At 39.7% G+C, this 19,714-nt stretch overlaps 1 protein-coding gene across 1 annotated transcript; it reads left to right on the plus strand.

The window, feature by feature from the left end:
* The first annotated feature begins 246 nt into the window (after nt 1–246).
* On the plus strand, nt 247–6,630 carry LOC133014586 (G-protein coupled receptor family C group 6 member A-like). The gene is made up of 6 exons (XM_061081852.1): nt 247–452; nt 1,234–1,528; nt 2,097–2,900; nt 3,428–3,640; nt 3,901–4,024; nt 5,528–6,630. The coding sequence occupies exons 1-6, from the start codon at nt 247–249 to the stop codon at nt 6,628–6,630; spliced, it is 2,745 nt and encodes a 914-aa protein (XP_060937835.1).
* The last annotated feature ends 13,084 nt before the right edge of the window (nt 6,631–19,714 follow it).

Raw genomic sequence — 19,714 nt, forward strand, 5'->3', positions numbered from 1 at the left:
GCTGTGGGCTGCGACATGCGTAGGCACAAGAGCAGATATGAGTAAGCTGCAGAACAATGACTCCCTCACTGTCAGTCATGAAGTGGGCAGGGCTGCAGGACAGAATGTGAGAAGACATAAGTGTGAATGAGGAAGCAAGAGAGAGTTTTCTTTTAGCCTTGGGAAGATGCTTAAAAAGGAGAGTCTCACTCTGCCAGAGGTGAAAAACCAGCGACATCTCAGACAGCAAACACAGAGGATAGTGATATGGCCTGGGCTGTTCCTATAATCTACTTCCATGTCACAGTTTTCCTTATTATTATGGATACAGGACATGCCACTGAAAATTATACCAGGAGGATGGAAGCTACAGCTGCAGGTGATATCGTCATCGCAGGACTCTTTCCCATTCATGAGGATGTAGAAGAAAAAAAAACCTCTTTCACACTACAACCACCACAGCCATGTATCAGGTGAGATCATCCAGATTAATGAAATCAATTATCCAAACGTTTGTTTCTCAAAGATGTTATCAGAGACTTGAAGTAGAAACAGGATATTTTCAAACGTGCAATAATAAATATGTGTAACAATCATGAACTCAAAGTGATCCTCCAAATGTATTCAAAGTGTAAAAGTACTAAAGTTGTCAATGTGTATATTTAAATATTGATAATAATATTGATAGCACTTAAATGTGAATTATTATCAGAAACAGCAACACATTTACAATATACTGTACCAAACTTTGGGGTCAGGGTTAAATTAATATTTTTGTTAATTAACTATTTGCATAGTACTTGCGAGTTGTTGCTCTCATATAAATGTGGTGGAATAAAAAGTTATATTTCCCTCTAAAAAGTCGTGTAAAAAAAGAAAGAAGAACATGTATTATGAGATGGTAATACTCAGCTGAAGTAAGGCAACAAATTCATATTAGGAAACGTACAACGATTTTGTCACTGATACTTCAAGATGTGATTTTGTTCACAGAGTCGAGTCAACTTTTCCTTCTTATTGTGTGGATTAGACTCATTTGATGAAGAACACACCCTGCAGAGAATGGGCGTTGGATAATTCAATGTGTGTCTCATATGAAGAGATTTCAAGTAAAAGAAATAGATTTTTTAGTTTTAGAATAATTTTATTTGTCACACAGTTATTTGTACTCTGTCTTCTTGTCCCTCACAGTCTCGATTCTATCACATACATCCTGTATTTATTATTGGAATAACAAATGTATTGTTCTCACAGGTTTGACGAAAGAAGCCTGATTTTGGCTCTGGCTATGATCAATGCTATCGAGGTCATGAATAAGTCGCCTCTGCTCAAGGCTGTGAACCTCACTCTGGGTTACCTAATCGTGGACTCTTGCGCTGATCCCAGCACATCTCTGAGAGTCACAGGAGACTTCATGCAGCGGGACAACTGCTACACAGAGAGCAACACCTCTACCAGTGGACAGCCAGTCATGGCTGTTATAGGTGCCTCTTACTCTGAAGTATCCATTGCCATCGCCAGGCAACTGACCCTCCAGATGATTCCTCAAGTAAGCTGCTGACCATCTGTGGCAACACTGACACACATAGCTGTGACTGTTATAGAAAGCAGCAGAACAGGTTTTCAGTGGTAGCTGATGAACATCAGCAGCCGAACCTTTTATGATCAAAGTGAGGAGCCACAGATAAACCGGCATCCTCTGTTGACGGAGATCTTGAAACTTCTCTATAAACCAGACCATATAATTTCAATTCAGTCTCCACATGGACCTCCTCTTTCGTGGTCCCCATGTGTCCTCCGTAAGATGCAGCCCCTGAATTGAGAAACATATGCATCTTAACCTGTTTGCTGGGAAAGTTACAAGTGAAGCAGTTTTGTGCGTTACCAAACAAAACTATGACCAAACTAAAAAGTTTGAAACTTACACATAGGAACAGTCGCAAAGACTTTATTAGAGGTTGTTTACTCAGATCTACTCAAGATCTGAGTAGATACATATTACAATAGATAACATATCATTTCTCTGACGCTTTTATCCAAAGTGACTTCCAATAAGTGCATGCATTTAAACCTGAGGTCACATCTTTAAAAATGATATCATCTGTTTTTTTCTCCAGATCAGTTATTCATCAACTGCTGTCATTCTGAGTGATAAGAGCCGCTTCCCTTCGTTTTTGAGGACTGTTCCTAATGATGAACATCAGACAGCTGCCATGGTCAGACTTCTCCACACCTACGGCTGGAACTGGGTGGGAGTAGTTACCACAGATGGAGATTATGGCCGATCAGCTCTGGAAAGCTTTGTGTCCCAGGCCTCTGAAAAGGGGATCTGTGTGGCTTTCAAATCGATTCTACCTCAATCTGTGACCAGTCATGATGCCTACTCTGAAATCCGGGCCGCTGCCACAACCATCCTCAGCAATCCCAAGGTGCAGGTCATTGTGTCATTTGCCAAGTCGACTCACATGAGGTATCTTTTCCAGGAGCTGAAGCATAAGGCACTGAGAACAGGACAAAGCATAGAGTCAATGAGAAGAGTTTGGGTGGCCAGTGACAGCTGGTCCTCCAGCAACTCTGTGAAAGTAAACGCGACTCTGAGGGACATAGGACATGTTGTGGGCTTCACCTTCAAGAGTGGAGACAAGTCATCAATTGAGGACTACCTGAGCAGGCTGGAGGCAGCTGGCCATGAATTTACAAGGAATAACCCCTTCATGAAGGAGTTCTATTTGCAGCTAAATGCCAGTAAAGGTTTTGAAGACACTAAGCTTATTTCAGAAGCTGTGAAAAATCTCAGGAAACACACTCATGCCGCCACTATCCTTAGTGTTGAGATGGCTGTCAGCGCCATTACTCAGACTGTGGCTTCTGTCTGCAGGAGCAGAGACTGCAAAACACCAGGCACGATGCAACCCTGGGAGGTAATTACACACATATGTGTGTGTGTGTGTGCTCTTGTTTTGCATTACAGGGTCCACGTGGGTTAATTTTAGTCGCAGAATGAGGGTTTAGATCTGTAGGCATGAAGGATTTGGGGTAAAATAAAATACCTATAACAGCTAAGGATTTATTTTTGGCTGCGGAGACAGATCCTTGCCTCACTAAAAACGATATCTAGATAAACTAACCAGAATTCCAGGGTTGAGACTATTTACAACCTGTTCCTCCAATGAATTTTACTGAAGGCTGAATGCAAATGTATGCATTCAAGGTGTCCAGAAGGTGTATAGAAAACAAGGCTGTGGAGGAACCCAGAGGTCTCTGGCTCCGGTGCTTTTCACCAACTTGGCAAGAGGCCTGAGTTGAGCTGAAGTGCAACAAGTGAGCAGCAGACCCCACAGCCAAAGGGAAAAGAGATGGACTCTGCACAGGGATATTTATCATTGTCACATCATTTTAATATTTTCCAAGGTACTGAGCTGATAATGAAATGTCTTCTATCCTGTAGCTGCTGAAACCTCTGTTATTCCAAGAGTTTGAACTTAGAGGAAAAACATATACGTTTGACAGCAGCGGTGACATCAACCTGGGCTACGAACTGAAAATGTGGTGCTCAGAAGGAGGAAATAATCATTTCACTGAGGTTGTGGCTGAATACCACCCATCCACCAACGACTTCACTTACACCAATGTGAGCACCAAGCACCTCCAGGACTTTCAGGTAGGCCCTAATCCTGCTGCTCTTAGGAACATTACACACGCACAGACACACGTGCAATACTGCAAAATGTGTTTACTGAAAACATGCAGACCATTAAAGCTGAAAACACTAATTCAAATTCTACTTTTTGTATATATGTATATACAAAAAGTAGAATTCAGGAAAAATCTAATAGATTTGTTACAAGAAATATAATACGAAATACGAAAATGAGAAGAATGACATGAGGGGTGTTGAATGTATCTCTCTGATTTCTGCAGTACATCATCTCCAAGTGCTCCAACAGCTGCGTCCCTGGAGAGTTCAAAAAAACAGCTGAAGGTCAACACACTTGTTGTTATGAGTGCATCAACTGTACTGCAAACTACTACTCGAATAAAACAGGTACGTCACCCCTGAACACATTGTATTCACTGGACACATTCACTGCATGTGCACAGTAAATAAAAGCTGTCATTTAGGGGTGTGTACGGTGTGCTTATAAATACATAAACCCAGGTGTTATCACATCCAAGGAGCAAAGAGGAAGGATGTCAATAATATTAATGATTAACTTTATTTATATATCACTTGCTTCAATAGCAAATCAAGAAATGTAAATGAAAACTTATACACATAAAAGCAGTAATATGACAATAAAAATGAACAAGTAAAATAAAATGTATAATGAAAATGAAAAAAAAGCACCGTAAAACCTAACATCACATGAAAGCAAGTCTATAACATTGGGTTTTAAGATGTGTAGTTTTTCAGTTTATCAACAATCTAGTGTGGCATTAGAATGTAACTGCATCTACCTTCTTCTGCCTTTGTCTTCAGAGTAAAAGCACATTCCCTGCTTAATTTACAACAGATTAATATTCTTAACATTAATCTTGTCAGAATCCGATTTCATTGAGCTTGTCATGCAATTACAAGGGGGAGCCTCGGATTAAAACTGGCCCTGCCCCTTTCTATTACCCCGCATGAAGTCACATGATCTCAGTAACATGATGTCCATGGTAACCTATGATAAAAGTCCTGTTGACTAGATTTTGTTTCAGGAACAGGAAATGAACAGACTGAAGCTTAGGTGTCCCACATTACCCAATGTCCCAGATTACCTGAATTCACCCTATTTGCAGACACACATTGCAGTATAAACAGAACATTAGTGTGTCCGGTTTCTGTATCCGTACTGGAGTGTATCCAGTACGTCCCTGTGTCAATGATCTTGTGTCAGCATCATACTGCATGACAACAAACCATGGAACAAGATGTCAGTTTAGTCCCCTAGCCATTAGAGAGTGTAGTGACCTGCAGAGCAGAGACTTTCAGGAAGCAGGAACCAGGAACCAGGATTGCTGGACTTTATTTACACCCAGTTTCCTCTGGTTCTAATGCAAGTGCCCTGAATAGACAAATCTCTCAACATAATCAGTTTTTTAATTAAGTAACCACAATGGAAAAGTTCTGTTCCTAATTTTTCAACAAGCATACCAGTTCACAACAATATACTTAAAAAAAACCTTAATTAATTAAGTAAAACCTTGTCCCTTACAGAAATACCAAGAACCACAAAGTGTGAGCTGGTGTTACACTTGTTATTGTAGAAACTGATGTTCCTTCCCAGTCACGCTTCATGTGACGACAATTAACTGCCAACAACTTGATAAAGATCTGAATGCCTGGGAACTTCCTGCTCAGCAGTAGAAGTGATGTAAACTGATAAACATCTTTTAAAATAAACTAAGCACTTCTCACTTACCTGGTTATGCTTATCGTGCTTATGTTTACCCAGAGCCAAGTTAGCTTAATCACCAGGATGGGTGTGGGATTCTGTTGAGTCAGATAGGATCTTTTATTGTTTTAATCCGCACCTGTGCTTGTAATCCTCCATCCCTGCAGATATGGATCAGTGTCTGAGCTGTAACATAAGCAGAGAGTGGTCGGCAGAGGGCAGCTCCAGCTGCACCCCCAAAGTCGTGCTCTTCTTCTCCTGGCAGGACAGATTTGCTGTGGCGCTCCTCACCTTTTCTGCCCTGGGCATCCTCCTGGCTGTGATGGTGTCAGCTCTGTTTTTACATCAGCGTGACACTCCTGTAGTGAAGGCTGCCGGAGGGCCACTGAGCCAGGTCATCCTATTCTCTCTGGTCATCAGTTACATCAGCGCCGTGCTGTTTGTCGGTCGGCCCAACAGTTTCCAGTGTAAGGCTCGACAGGTGCTCTTCGGTATCAGCTTCACTCTGTGCGTCTCCTGCATCCTGGTCAAGACCCTGCAGATCCTGCTGGCCTTCCAGTTCAACCCTGCACTGCAGGTGGTTCTGCGGAGGCTTTTCAAGCCTTACGTCATGGCCAGCTTCTGTGTGGCCTTGCAGGTGATTGCTTGTATCTGCTGGCTAGTCCTCAAGAGCCCATCTCTCCAAATCGTCATGCAACCAACCACTTTGCTGGAGAAGTGTCACGAGGGCTCATATTTGGCCTTCGGGGTGATGTTGGGCTACATAGCTTTCCTAGCGTTGGTGTGTTTCATCTGTGCCTTCAAAGGCCGCAAACTTCCACAGTTCTACAATGAGGCAAAGTTCATCACCTTCAGTATGCTGCTCTACCTGATCTCCTGGATGCTCTTTGTTCCTGTCTACGTTTCCACCTCAGGAGTTTACCTTTCGGCTGTGGAGATGGTGGTCATTCTCATTTCCAACTACGGCATCCTCAGCTGTCATTTCTTACCAAAGTGCTACGTTATTATTTTCAAAAAGGAACAAAACACCACGACTGCTTTCAGGAACAATGTGTATCAATATTCAAGCAAAACCTCTGAATCTATCTCTGTATCTGGGAGTTCAGTGTCAGAGAAACAGTCTATTGGTCAGGACTTCATCTGTGCTCTGCCACCCTCTCTACCTGCAACTGGTTACCTTGAATATGGAGTAGTGACAACGGGAACGAGCAGCACAAGTTTACACAGAGGTCCAGCAACACAACACTTCCTTAGAAGAAGCAGCATATAACTGTCATTATTTAAAGTGGGTTGTGAGGAGGGACGCAGCTATTTGACTTTTACATTTGTCTGTCCCGATAATGAAACTGAGGCCTGGCCTTTGGGTAGGGGCCAATAAACATTAAAGATGTTTAATTAATCCTGTATACGTAATTGTGTGAGAGACACTGGAGCAGTCTTCATGTGTAATGCAACATCAGGCGTGGCTTGAACATTGCTTTCCTAACTTTGTAAAACAAAATGTAGGGTGAAATCTGTTTTTCACATCAGACCAACAAATTATACCTTTCTGTAAAGCTTAATATGTTTTCTAACCACATCAGAATAAATCACGGAGATATCATACTCAGAGGAGACATTGGACACATAGTGTTAAAAAATAAAATTCTGCCGGAATTTGATCATGTGGGAGGGGTCACTTTGTAATGGGACACTTATATCAGGCTTTTGTCACCATGCGTTATGCTTGTCAAGCTCAATATGATCTATTTTAAAAAGCAATATTAAAAAAATGGAAAACAAAATAAGAAAATGTATATTTTTATAACATGTAAACATTTTCATAAAGAACCCTAGCCTAAAAAAGGCATTATAACATGTATTTAAAGCGTTCTATTTAAGGTGTATCACATTTTTATAAAATCAATCAAAATTTAATCAACAGCAAGTAACAATAAAGGATTATTTTTCAGTAATTTGTCATTCAATTTGGGCGACTCAGGGAACAGACAGTCCTGGCAGGTGAGAGACTCATCATCATCGATCATCCCATTGTCTTCTCCACATTTTTGGTGAAACCAGTGGCTGCAGAACACAGGACGGACTCTTTTTGGATCCTCACTGTTCTGACTGATAATGGTCTAGTTTGTTAACCAGACAATCAGTTTAAACAGACAGGGACAAACTGTATTTACTATTAACTCCAGTCTGACAACTGCTAAAATTACGCTACACCTCTATGGGGTGCCGTTTGTCAAGCAGCTCACGCTGAAAATAACAGCAACATTTTGTCACATTTAGCTTCAAACCATGTTTAAAAAACTGGTGTGAATTTTTCACTTTTTTGCACATTTACAACAATATTTGTCAACTTAGAGATATTTTAAATATTTAAATCCAAATGTTAAATGTTACACTTAAATGTTAAATGTTAAATCTAAATGCTAAATCTAAATGTTAAATTTAAATCTAAATGTTTAATCTAAATCTAAATGTTAAATTTAAATCTAAATGTTAAATCGTAATGTTAAATTTAAATCTAATTGTTAAATTTAAATCTAAATGTTAAATCTGAATCTAAATCTAAATGTTAAATCTAAATGTTAAATCTAAATGTTAAATCTAAATCTAAATGTTAAATCTAAATTTAAATCTAAATGTTTAATTTAAATGTTAAATTTAAATCTAAATTTTAAATTTAAATCTAAATGTTAAATCTAAATCTAAATGTTAAATCTAAATGTTTCGGGTGAAACTAAATATTTAGCTAATATGCAAATTCAAATGCCGGTTACAGGAAGTAGTAACAAAATAAAAGCTCGAGGAAGTCTTAGCGAAGTCCTGTGTGTGTCTGTGTCTGCTTCTGCCTCACGTCCCTCTGTCCCCCGCTCACTTTACACTTTAACAATAAACACCAGCGCTGATCACAAGTTATTAGGACACCTACAGGACTGATGTTATGATCTCATACTATCTCATAATAATGAGATACTGACTGCAGGGTCTGTCATGGGAGACTGTGTGTGTGGGCTGTGTGCGTTTGTGTGTGTGTGTGTGTTGGGAGGTGTATGCTTGTCTCTGTTCCTCTTCACTAAAACTGATAATCACATGTATTTTTTAGTTATTATCCGATGATGACCGATCATGACTTCGGATCGCTCCGTCACTTTAAAGCTGTCAGTCCTGACTGCGCGTCACGTTTTGCTCGTGTTGTGTGGAGCGGGGGACTACGTGCACACGGTGTTTAAACATGTGTTTCATGAGCTCAAACAAACACAAAGTAAACATCAGTCCTGTACGTGTCCTAATAACTTGTGATCAGCGCTGGTGTTTATTGTTAAAGTGTAAAGCGAGCGCGGGACAGAGGGAAGTGAGGCGGAAGCAGACACAGACACACACAGGGCGACTGGACTTTTAATGAGCGTCTGTTCTGATGCTGGAGCAGCGCTGGTTATAATGATTCAGCGGCAGCACATCGCTAAGACAATGAACGGAGCAGAAAACATGGATCGATCCTGTTATGTCTCTGTATCGATGCACAGTCGCCAACTTCCGCGAGTAGGGCGACTGTCCCCGCAGCCGCTCAGCCTCGACTTCCCTGCTCTGTGGCGCCCCGCCCACAACCCGTAACTCATAATAATGACTTAATATGTCATAATATGAGATACCCGGATGTACATTGTCCTAAACTTTCTCGGGATCTCGCAAAAGTCATTTTGCTGTCCTCATTTTCCCACGTGTCCCCTGGGGGGCTCCGTAATAAACACACTCTGACTTCCTCGAGCTTTTATTTTGTTACTACTTCCTGTAACCGGCATTTGAATTTGCATATTAGCTAAATATTTAGTTTCACCCGAAACATTTAGATTTAACATTTAGATTTAGATTTAACATTTAGATTTAAATTTAACATTTAGATTTAAATTAACATTTAGATTAAACATTTAGATTTAAATTTAGATTTAACATTTAGATTAAGATTCAGATTTAACATTTAGATTTAAATTTAACAATTAGATTTAAATTTAGCATTTAGATTTAAATTTAACATTTAGATTTAACATTTAGATTTAAATTTAACATTTAGATTTAAATTTAAAATTTAGATTTAGCATTTAGATTTAACATTTAAGTGTTACATTTAACATTTGGATTTAAATATTTAAAATATCTCCAAGTTGACAAACATTGTTGTAAATGTTCAAAAAAGTGACTCTCAAAAATTCACACCAGTTTTTTAAACATGGTTTGAAGCTAAATGTGACAAAATGTTGCTGTTATTTTCAGCGTGAGCTGCTTGACAAACGGCACCCCATACACCTCTACACCGACTTTATCATGTTTGATAAAGTGGGTCAACTACAAAATGTTTGAAAAAAAGGAAACTTAAAAAACAGTTTTGACAATGCATATTTTGTTGCTTGAATGCATCACAAACATAATTTCATAACTTTCAGGAACATTGTCTTATTTATATCCTTAACATGAACCATGGTCTGAAGTTCTATTCAATACGACTTAAGTAAATAAATAGAGTTCATACATAATACTTAACTGTCAATATTTTTTCCAGTTAAAGGCTCATCATGTTAATTTGGGGCTCTAAACAGGTCATTTGTAACTCACCATCTCGATATCTACTTTATGACTGCTTCTGCTAGTAATGCTAAACTGGTGACTTGGTCAATGTAGTGGTGGAATAAAACAGACTGTGGTTGACAACAAAGGACGGAGAATGTGAATAACAAAGACTTTTGCTTTTTTTTTTCAACCAATCTTTTCCCCACAAATTTAAATGTATTTAAATACACATTACCATGCATCCAACATGTTGTGAGGCTGATATGACCTTCTGCCTGACAATCTCCATCTGTCCAAGGTTAGATCAGTTGTGTGCTACCCATCAGCGTCAGACATCTCACTAATGTGGGAGTATGTGTGCCATCCACAGATGGCTTGAGGATTCAGTGTCCCTTCTACATGTATGTTTAAAATAAAAATATGAATCTGTGAATTATTTGAATAGCTTAGTGTTGTATGCAAGATGTGTGTTTATGAATGGCAGTGGCACGGCCACCCTGTACCTTGCACATGTGTTAATTAAAAACATGAATATATGAACCTGTGTAATATTTGAATAGCTTAGTATTGAATGCATAATAACAGGGTAGCTATGTGTTGTGCAATAATGGTTAGGAGTGATACCATAAGATGGTGTGCCTTTTGGCATTCAATAAATGTTATCAAAATAAAATATAAAACATTAATATTTAAAATATTAATATTAAATCATAACTTTAGTTTGTTTAAAGTTCTCTCGGGGCACCACCCTTCACAGAAGGGAAATGATTGCCAATTTATTGATTAAGATCAGTCTCATTTAGATCTAGTTCAATTAGAAATCTCAATATTTACTATTAAAGATTATATAATGAGCCGTGAAGGTTTATAGAGTTCTTGACAGTGTAGAGGTTGGCAAAATTCACTTATGCAACATTAATGAAGGAACATTTTTAAAAGAAAACATTTATTATGAACATAATAAAGTATAAAAACACAAATTACTAACAAAATGTGCTGACTAACAAAGATGTGTGTGTGTGTGAGAGTGAATGAGGGGCTCTCAAAATGGTGGTTAACAAAGAAAGTCACACCTTCCTGTGGGCTTTTAAAATACAAAGCTCTCTTGAAAACATGGGTCTATCCCTAGATCATGTTTCTGCATTCAGTGCTGACAACGCAAATGTCAATTATGGCAGCCACAACTCGGTCTTTACAAAATTGAGAGAGGCCAACAGTTAGATCCTTCGTGGCAACTGCCATGCACATATTGTCCATAACACAGTGAAAAAGGCCCTGGACACGCTCTCAGTGGATGTGGAAAATATTGTCCTCAAGATGTATAGTTTATTTTCCAACTCTGCCAAAAGGAGAGAGTCCCTAAAGGAGTTTTGTGAATTCCGTGATGTTAAATTCCATGAAATCCTGCGCCATGTGGTGACAAGATGGCTGTCACTGAACCCTGAAATCACCCGCCTGCTGCAGAACTGGGTCCCGCTGAAGTCATATCTCATCAGCTTGGTCGAAGAATGTCCAAAGCGCCTGAAAGATTTGCTGAGGTTGACAGGAGATGCTGCTGGAGTTGAGGAAGAGGCAGACATTGTCGGAGTTTACCTCCTCTTCTGTAATAATGTCCTGTCCTTGTTTGAAGAGGTGGTGAAAAAGCTGGAGAACAATGTAACCATGTCTGTTGACCTCTTCTCCATCATGGACTCTTTCCGGAGAAGACTAATTCAGAGAAGAGATGATGGGTTCTATGGGTACGTAAGTCATCTTATGCTGATGTTGCCAGGCAGGAATTCACAGCCTTCTTAAACCATGCCATCGGTTATATCGAGAAGTGGTTTGACTTCTCAGAGGAAAACTGGCTCTTCCACCTGCAGCCCCTCTCTCTGGCATCTGGGAAGATCTCCTTTGATGACATGGAGAACATAACCGACCGGCTTTGCCTGGTTGGCAGGTAAGAATGAAGACCATGTGTTAATATTAGTGATGGTTATAAACAAATACAATTGATAGATAATATATACAAATAAATACATAAACTTAGTTTACAGTATACACACATATGCATCTTTTATACAACATCTTACACATTCAAACAGTTCATATACTTGATAGATAGATGGATAAATAAATAAAGAATAATAAATAAATTAAACTATATAGGTCAGGGGTGCCCACACTATAGGCTTGTGAGCTACTCTTGAAATGACCAGCTCAACAAGATCTCGTCCAGTGTGAACCCGGCGTGACGAGCAGTCCGCCGCGGTTGACGTTCGCAACATTGTCCAGAACGGGGGGCGTGGCGGCGGCAGGGGCGAGTAAGTGCGCCGGAGCATCCACGTGACTGCCTCCTGTCCAGTTGTGCGATCGACCCACACTGCCTTCGCGATCGACGTATTGGGCACCCCTGATATAGGTAGTTAAAATAGTATACAAAATTATGAATATATACAATTAGATTTTTTCCCATTATTTACCACTGTAAATGACAACTTTCCATCTCTTCTGGAAGGCTGAACATCTCCATGAATGATCTGTATGAAGAAGGTGTCACTGCAAACCGTCTTCTGGAGCACCTCACTCAGGAGAAGGAAACCTGGCAGTCTAAAGGAACAGCAGAGAGGTGGATGGAGGTTCTTCAGGCAGCTGACCTTCCCAACATCCAAGCTGCTGTATCCTTTTTCCTCAGCATCCCATCTTCCACTGGGTTTGTGGAAAGGATATTCTCTTTTATGAAGAACAAATGGACTGATGTGCGGAACAAATGTTCCACTGAATTAATTAAAGGTGAGCCATTCAGACATTGAGGCACAACAATAGTTTTCTGGTTAAATGTTCAGCTTAAAGGCTCCATTATGCTTCTACGTATCCGGTTCTCGGAGAGGGTTGCACGGAGAGCGGAGAGTCTTTTTGATTTTTACATCTCCGACGACTGTACGTTGAAAACAATTCACCACCAAACCCATAGGTGGCGCAACGGAAGACGAGCTCAGAGAAGCCTACCCCATTTGGGAAGAAGAAGTCCTCGTGTGTCTGTTTACCTCTGTTAGCTAGCCTCCCACACACTGAACCATGGCAACTAACAGAACTAAATAAAGTGACACCCAGCGGTTCAAAATGCTGATCTTATCGTTTCTTAGCGCAGCGGTTCCCAGGTCTTGTTTCCAAACTCTGTTGCTAATTCCACAGCTTAAAGTTCCGTGTAGCTTGAAGCTAGACGGAGCTAGCTTCAAGCTAGCTCCCCTCCCAGATTCCACACACAGTCAGCAGGGACTCCCGGCACTAACTACTACCCAGTGTTTGCTTCTAACCTGGCGGTATTATAGAAACAGTGTCATGATAGAAGTGGAATTAAAGTCGTGACTGCGGGTTTTTGCACTGTTACCACCGCAGTTAGCATGGTGGCTAAGGTTGCCAACTCTCCGAAAAATAAATAAGGGACACCTCATTGGCAGGGTCGGCCGACTCCATTGCCTTCACCCTTCCTTGCGTGGTGAATTTTTATAACCCCTTTTTTTGTGAGTGAAACGATTTTTTTTACTATTTGACCCTGAATTGAATTAGATGCATATTTTTGAGTGACATGAACACATGGACAACAAATTATTATCCAGCAATTCACTTTAATAATAAACAAAATCAACTGAATAAAATAAGAATCTTTCTTAAACAGAAACCTGTCTTGCTTAACATAATACTGTATACATTAATATAAAACAATAGATAGAAAGCAGAACATCCATCCTGAAATAGTGCATATTTATAGTGCAATAACAAAAGTGCAAACAGAACGTCTGTAGAAACATTTTAAACATATTTGTGCCTCAAAAACCTGTCTTGCTCAACATAAAACTATATACATTAATATAAAACAATAGATAGAAAGCAGAACATCTATCCTGAAATAGTGCATATTTTTAGTGCAATAACAAAAGTGCAAACAGAACGTCTGTAGAAACATTTTAAACATATTTGTGCCTCAAAAACCTGTCATGCTTAACATAAAACTATATACATTAATATAAAACAATAGATAGAAAGCAGAACATCCATCCTGAAATAGTGCATATTTTTAGTGCAATAACAAAAGTGCAAACAGAACGTCTGTAGAAACATTTTAAACATATTTGTGCTTCAAAAACCTGTCATGCTTAACATAAAACTATATACATTAATATAAAACAATAGATAGAAAGCAGAACATCCATCCTGAAATAGTGCATATTTTTAGTGCAATAACAAAAGTGCAAACAGAACGTCTGTAGAAACATTTTAAACATATTTGTGCCTCAAAGACCATGACAGTAGGCTACAGTTGGAGTAAAAAAGAAAAGTTATGAACTCAACAGCTCAGTGCCACATTATGTGGAGATAGCCTACTTTTTCCACTTGTACTTCTTCTGAGATCTTGCTGCAGTAAGGAGTTGTTTGTCTTTGAGTGCAGCAGAGTAAAACTCTGAGCAAGACAGATCATAATTGAGGAGGACAATTAGCTCACCTTTAATTAATTCAGTGGAACATTTGTTCCGCACATCAGTCCATTTGTTCTTCATAAAAGAGAAAATCCTCTCCACAAACCAAGTGGAAGATGGGATGCTGAGGAAAAAGGATACAACAGCTTGGATGTTGGGAAGGTCAGCTGCCTGAAGAACCTCCATCCACCTCTCTGCTGTCCTTTAGACTGCCAGGTTTCCTTCTCCTGAGTGAGGTGCTCCAGAAGACGGTTTGCAGTAACACCTTCTTCATAAAGATCATCCATGGAGATGTTCAGCCTACGAGAAGAGATGAAAAGTTGTCATTTACAGTGGTAAATAATGGGAAAAAATCTAATTGTATATATTCATAATTTTGTATAGTACTTTAACTACCTATATAGTTTAATTAATTTATTATTCTTTACTTATTTATCCATCTATCTATCAAGTATATGAACTGTTTGAATTTGTAAGATGTTGTATAAAAGATGCATGTGTGTATACTGTAAACTAAGTTTATATATTTATTTGTATATATTATCTATCAATTGTATGTGTTTATAACCATCAATAATATTAAAACATGGTCACTACGCAATTGTTTCATTCTTACCTGCCAACCAGGCAAAGCCGGTCTGTTATGTTCTCCATGTCATCAAAGGAGATCTTCCCAGATGCTAGAGAGAGGGGCTGCAGGTGGAAGAGCCAGTTTTCCTCTGAGAAGTCAAACCACTTCTCGATATAACTGATGGCATGGTTTAAGAAAGCTGTGAATTCCTGCCTGGCAACATCAGCATCAGATGGTGAGAGATGCTGGAGCTTTTTTTTGGTTAGGTACCCATAGAACCAACCCATCATCTCTTCTCTGAATTAGTCTTCTCCGGAAAGAGTCCATGATGGAGAAGAGGTCAACAGACGTGGTTACATTCTTCTCCAGCTTTTTCACCACCTCTTCAAACAGGACATTATTACAGAAGAGGAGGTAAACTTCGACAATGTCTGCCTCTTCCTCAACTCCAGCAGCATCTTCTGTCAACCTCAGCAAATCTTTCAGGCGCTTTGGACATGCTTCACCCAAGCTGATGAGATAAGACTTCAGCCAGACCCAGTTCTGCAGCAGGCGGGTGATTGCAGGGTTGAGTGACAGCCATCCTGTCACCACATGGCGCAGGATTTCATGGAATTCAACATCACAGAATTCACAAAACTCCTTTAGGGACTCTCTCCTTTTGGCAGAGTTGGAAAAGAAACTATATATCTTGAGGACAATATTTTCCACATCCACTGAGAGCGTGTCCAGGGCCTTATTCACTGTGTTATGGACAATATGTGCATGGCAGTTGCCATGAAGGATCTCACTGTTGGCCTCTCTCAATTTTGTAAAGACCGAGTTGTGGCTGCCATAATTGACATTTGCGTTGTCAGCACTGAATGCAGAAACATGATCTAGGGATAGACCCATGTTTTCAAGAGAGCTTTGTATTTTTGTCAGTATTCCCTGTGCAGACTCATCTGGATTTTCAAAGAAATCTATCACCTTGTTGACAACCCCATCCTCTGGCGTGAAAAACTGCACGGCCAAGGGAAACATCTTCCGATTTCCCTTATTCGAGGCATCGGTGTGAAGAGAGAATGGAAGTGGATTTCCTCCATTTTTCAATTGTTTGATCACCTCCTCTACTGCCTATGAGACAGGACGTCTGTGACTATTGCCTCAGCTTTTGTCCTCCCACAGGACATCTTCTTGGCAATGCTGGAGTCATTCAGTGTTCTGAGAGTCAGCTTCATAGCACATTCAGCTGAGTTATAGCTTAAACCATGCTTCACAGTGTGGTAGGTATGGGCTACCTCTGCAGCAGTCACCTGTAAATTAGAAAAAAGAAGAAATGTTACTGTATATATGTATAGTTTGTGTAGTATATCAACTGCCTCTACAGTACAAATGATGCATGTTATATCTATCTCTATCGGTTTGAAGTTGTAAGAAATGTGTAAGGTTGTGTGTGTATTCATAATTTATACACACACATATATACATATATATATATCGTACTTAATATAATAATATTATAATATCTTTGTCCATACAATGCTGACATCCATTGCACTTACTACTTTCCCATATTAAAAAAAATAATCGTTCTTTACATACCATATCTGCCTCTGGCGTTGCCTGGTGGACAACAAATTGGTCTAGGGTTCCCCTAGTTTTGTTGTCCCTTATGCTTCGCATGTGCCCACCACTGGAAGCATGTTGCTTGAGGTCAGTCAGCCCACCATGGGCTACAGAAAAAGTTTGACGACACACCGTGAAGTGCGCTTTATAGATGTTTTTGCGCACATTTTCTCCCCAGGTGTTAGCTTTCTCCCATTCCTCCCGGTATTTTTGCATCCTTTTCATTTTTTTTTCTCGGAGGAGTACGAGTTGAATGGCTGCTTGAAGCTGGTAGAGCAGTGTCGGCGCCTGAGTCAGTGTCAGTCAAGCTGGTTTGTTTTCTTCCACTGTCTTCTGCGCGCGCAACAGTACCTCCTCGGCCAATGGGATGAGCGTATTCTGTGTCATCGTACACGTGTGTGAACAGGCTGTCAGCTCATTGGTCCCAGAGCAGGACATGGCCCGGGAACACGTTTACCGTAAAATTTCATATAAAGCGCATTGTTGTTAATTTTCCAGTGGCATTTTACTGACCATTTTTTAAATCTCACAGTATTATGGGACAAAGTGCGTCCCGTTTCAGCTCAATACGGGACGGGTGCTTTTGTTTCTAAATACGGGACTATTCCGTTTTTCAAGGGATGGTTGGCAACCCTAATGGTGGCTAGCCCGCTAGCCTAGCCTGCTAGCGCCGTTTTGAAAGCTCGTTATAACCGTATGTGACCGTGCACACATGCCGTCAGTGCTCTAACGAGCCACCGTCAGACGGACAACTCCGCTGGCTTAACACACACGTCACATTAATCGTAGAATCGTAGTTGTGTTTGGGTTTATTGTCAAGCAGGAAGTTTGAGGACCGGAAATGTGAAATCCGGAAATGACATCGTAGGGAAATGATGTCGTTCGCGGACCAATCACAGCCAAGAGCTGTCCGTGGGGTCTACGAAATGAAGACGGACAGTTAGAAAAATCAGAGGTGTACGAAAAGCTCTCCGAGGCGCTCGGAGAGGGCGTTCCACGACGGATAGGGCGGTCTTATCTATCCGTTTTAGAAAAGACGGACAAGCATAAATTGGCCTTAAGTCTAGAAGGCCCTACAAGTCATGATCTGATGAACATGAATCAGAATAAGTTCAGGTATTGCACATCTTTAGCATACCACCCAAAAATCCACTAGAATGCATGAAATAACAACTACTTAAACCAAAATTTCCTGGGGGTGGAACTTCAGCTATGTCTTTGCTTCACAGAATGTAACCAATGTTGTCCATCTCCAGTAGGCCGCCCCTATCAACGACTTTGGGCCCCACAAACCAGCAGAATGCAGGGCACAACATGGGTCAAACGCCAAATTAATTCCAATTCCCTGATATTTAAGCCAGCAACATGTGTGGCTGCGTGCGCGGCAAAATTTTGGTCACCCCCGACAAAATCTCACTCCAAGGTTTTTTGAAAAGTTGGCAGCTCTGCTTCAACACTGACTCCAGGTACAGACATCTTTTTATAACTTACAAACAATCAAAGTAAAGTATTGCACATAATACATAATGTATTAAATAATATATGCAATACTAATAATGTGGAAGAACTCCATTCATTACATTCATTGTCTTGGTAGTGCGCAGTTTAATCCAAAACCATATTCAAAATCAGTAGTTGAATATCCACAGAAAATAAGGATACAAGCTTTGTTCATAAGAAACACTTCCTCTACAATAATGCCATACTTTTATGTTTCCTATCATTTTATTAGGTACGGACGAGCCTGAAGGACACAGCTGTGCTGACCGTGTTCTGTCTCTTATGGCAAAGAAGAAAAATAAAACACTGGGTTCTTATCTAAAGTGTATCATATCAGAAAGCAAAAGATAAACATTGTTCTAATAAGTGTTCATTTGAATATATAATATATAATGAATATATTAACTCTATTTTCTATGACACTTAGCAATGACTCTAAACAGTTGCAGGCCGTCTTTAGTTAAGGGAGGATAACACAAAGTGTTGTGCAGATGAAGCTGGTGCATGTCACCTCATGTTGATAATAATAAATTAATAAATTATGCAAGTTATTTGAGCTATGTGTCTGTCTAATCTTTTTACTTTGTTGCAATCATTTTACTTTAATGCTGTATTGTAGGCAACATCTTTGTGTCGGGCTGAGCGCTAAAGCATGTGAAATGTATTTGAAATAGAATTTCTGCTCCCTGCTGGCACTCAAAATGCAGCCCATAGTATATCTTACTGGTCTATATAGGCCTACTGCTTATAATAATCAGCTACCTCTATTTTTGTGACGGTGACATGACATCATACAAAATTGCCCCACCAGAAATTTAAGGCTAAAATCGCCACTGCAGCTAATCCAAAACACAGCAGCCAGACTCCTCATCAATTCAGAAGAGAGCATGCTACTAGTCTCCCTGAGAAGATGTGTCTTTTAAACTCATTATTATCTGTTAAATCTCTACTAAAGACAAAGACAAGACATTAACAAAACAGAACAGCTGGAATAACTGGAACAGTGAGAACAGGCCAGTTAACAGAACGGAATGACAAGAATGTGTGCGTGCATGTGTGCATGTGTTTGTGTGTTTGTGCGTGTGTGTGTGTGTTTTATATAGAGTGAATTCTGGTAATCTGAGACATTGGGTAATGTGGGACAACTAAACTTCAGTATGTCTACTTCCTTTTCTTACGAAAGCTAGTCAACGGGACTTTTACGATAAGTTAGCATGGATCTCATGCAATTGAAATCACATGACTTTATTGGTTAATGTCACACAAAGGGGCGGGGCAAGTGTCAATCAGAAGCTCCCCCTTGGAATTGATTGACAATGTCAATGACTTAGGATTCAAAAAAAGATTAATGTTAAGGATATAGATATGTCTTTAATTTGACAATGTTCCCAATTCTTATCAAATTTGTGATGTATTCAGGCAACAAAATAAGCAAAATAAGTCGTTTAAAATGTGTTTTAAACGACTTAGTTGTCCCACACAACAATTGTAGTTGTCCCACTTGCATGCTTTGGTTAATTTGTCTGAGATAATTATATCAGAAAACATTTATTTTTATTTGATCTGGTTTTTACTCTTTTCAAATTTTTTTATTCTTCAAAAGTCAGTGTTGAAGTGTCGGTGCTCTTCAAACTGCTTTTACAATTGTTTTCATTGTT

Source organism: Limanda limanda, chromosome 11, assembly GCF_963576545.1.
Source record: "Limanda limanda chromosome 11, fLimLim1.1, whole genome shotgun sequence".
Classification (NCBI taxonomy): Eukaryota; Metazoa; Chordata; class Actinopteri; order Pleuronectiformes; family Pleuronectidae; genus Limanda; species Limanda limanda.

What these genes read in the sequence shown, in the direction of transcription:
- LOC133014586 (XM_061081852.1), top strand. Translation starts at nt 247, where the DNA reads ATGGCCTGGGCTGTTCCTATAATCTACTTCCATGTCACAGTTTTCCTT. An exon ending in GCACGATGCAACCCTGGGAG is followed by an intron (nt 2,901 to 3,427) that starts GTAATTACACAC and finishes TCTATCCTGTAG; the next exon opens with CTGCTGAAACCTCTGTTATT. An exon ending in CTACTACTCGAATAAAACAG is followed by an intron (nt 4,025 to 5,527) that starts GTACGTCACCCC and finishes CCATCCCTGCAG; the next exon opens with ATATGGATCAGTGTCTGAGC.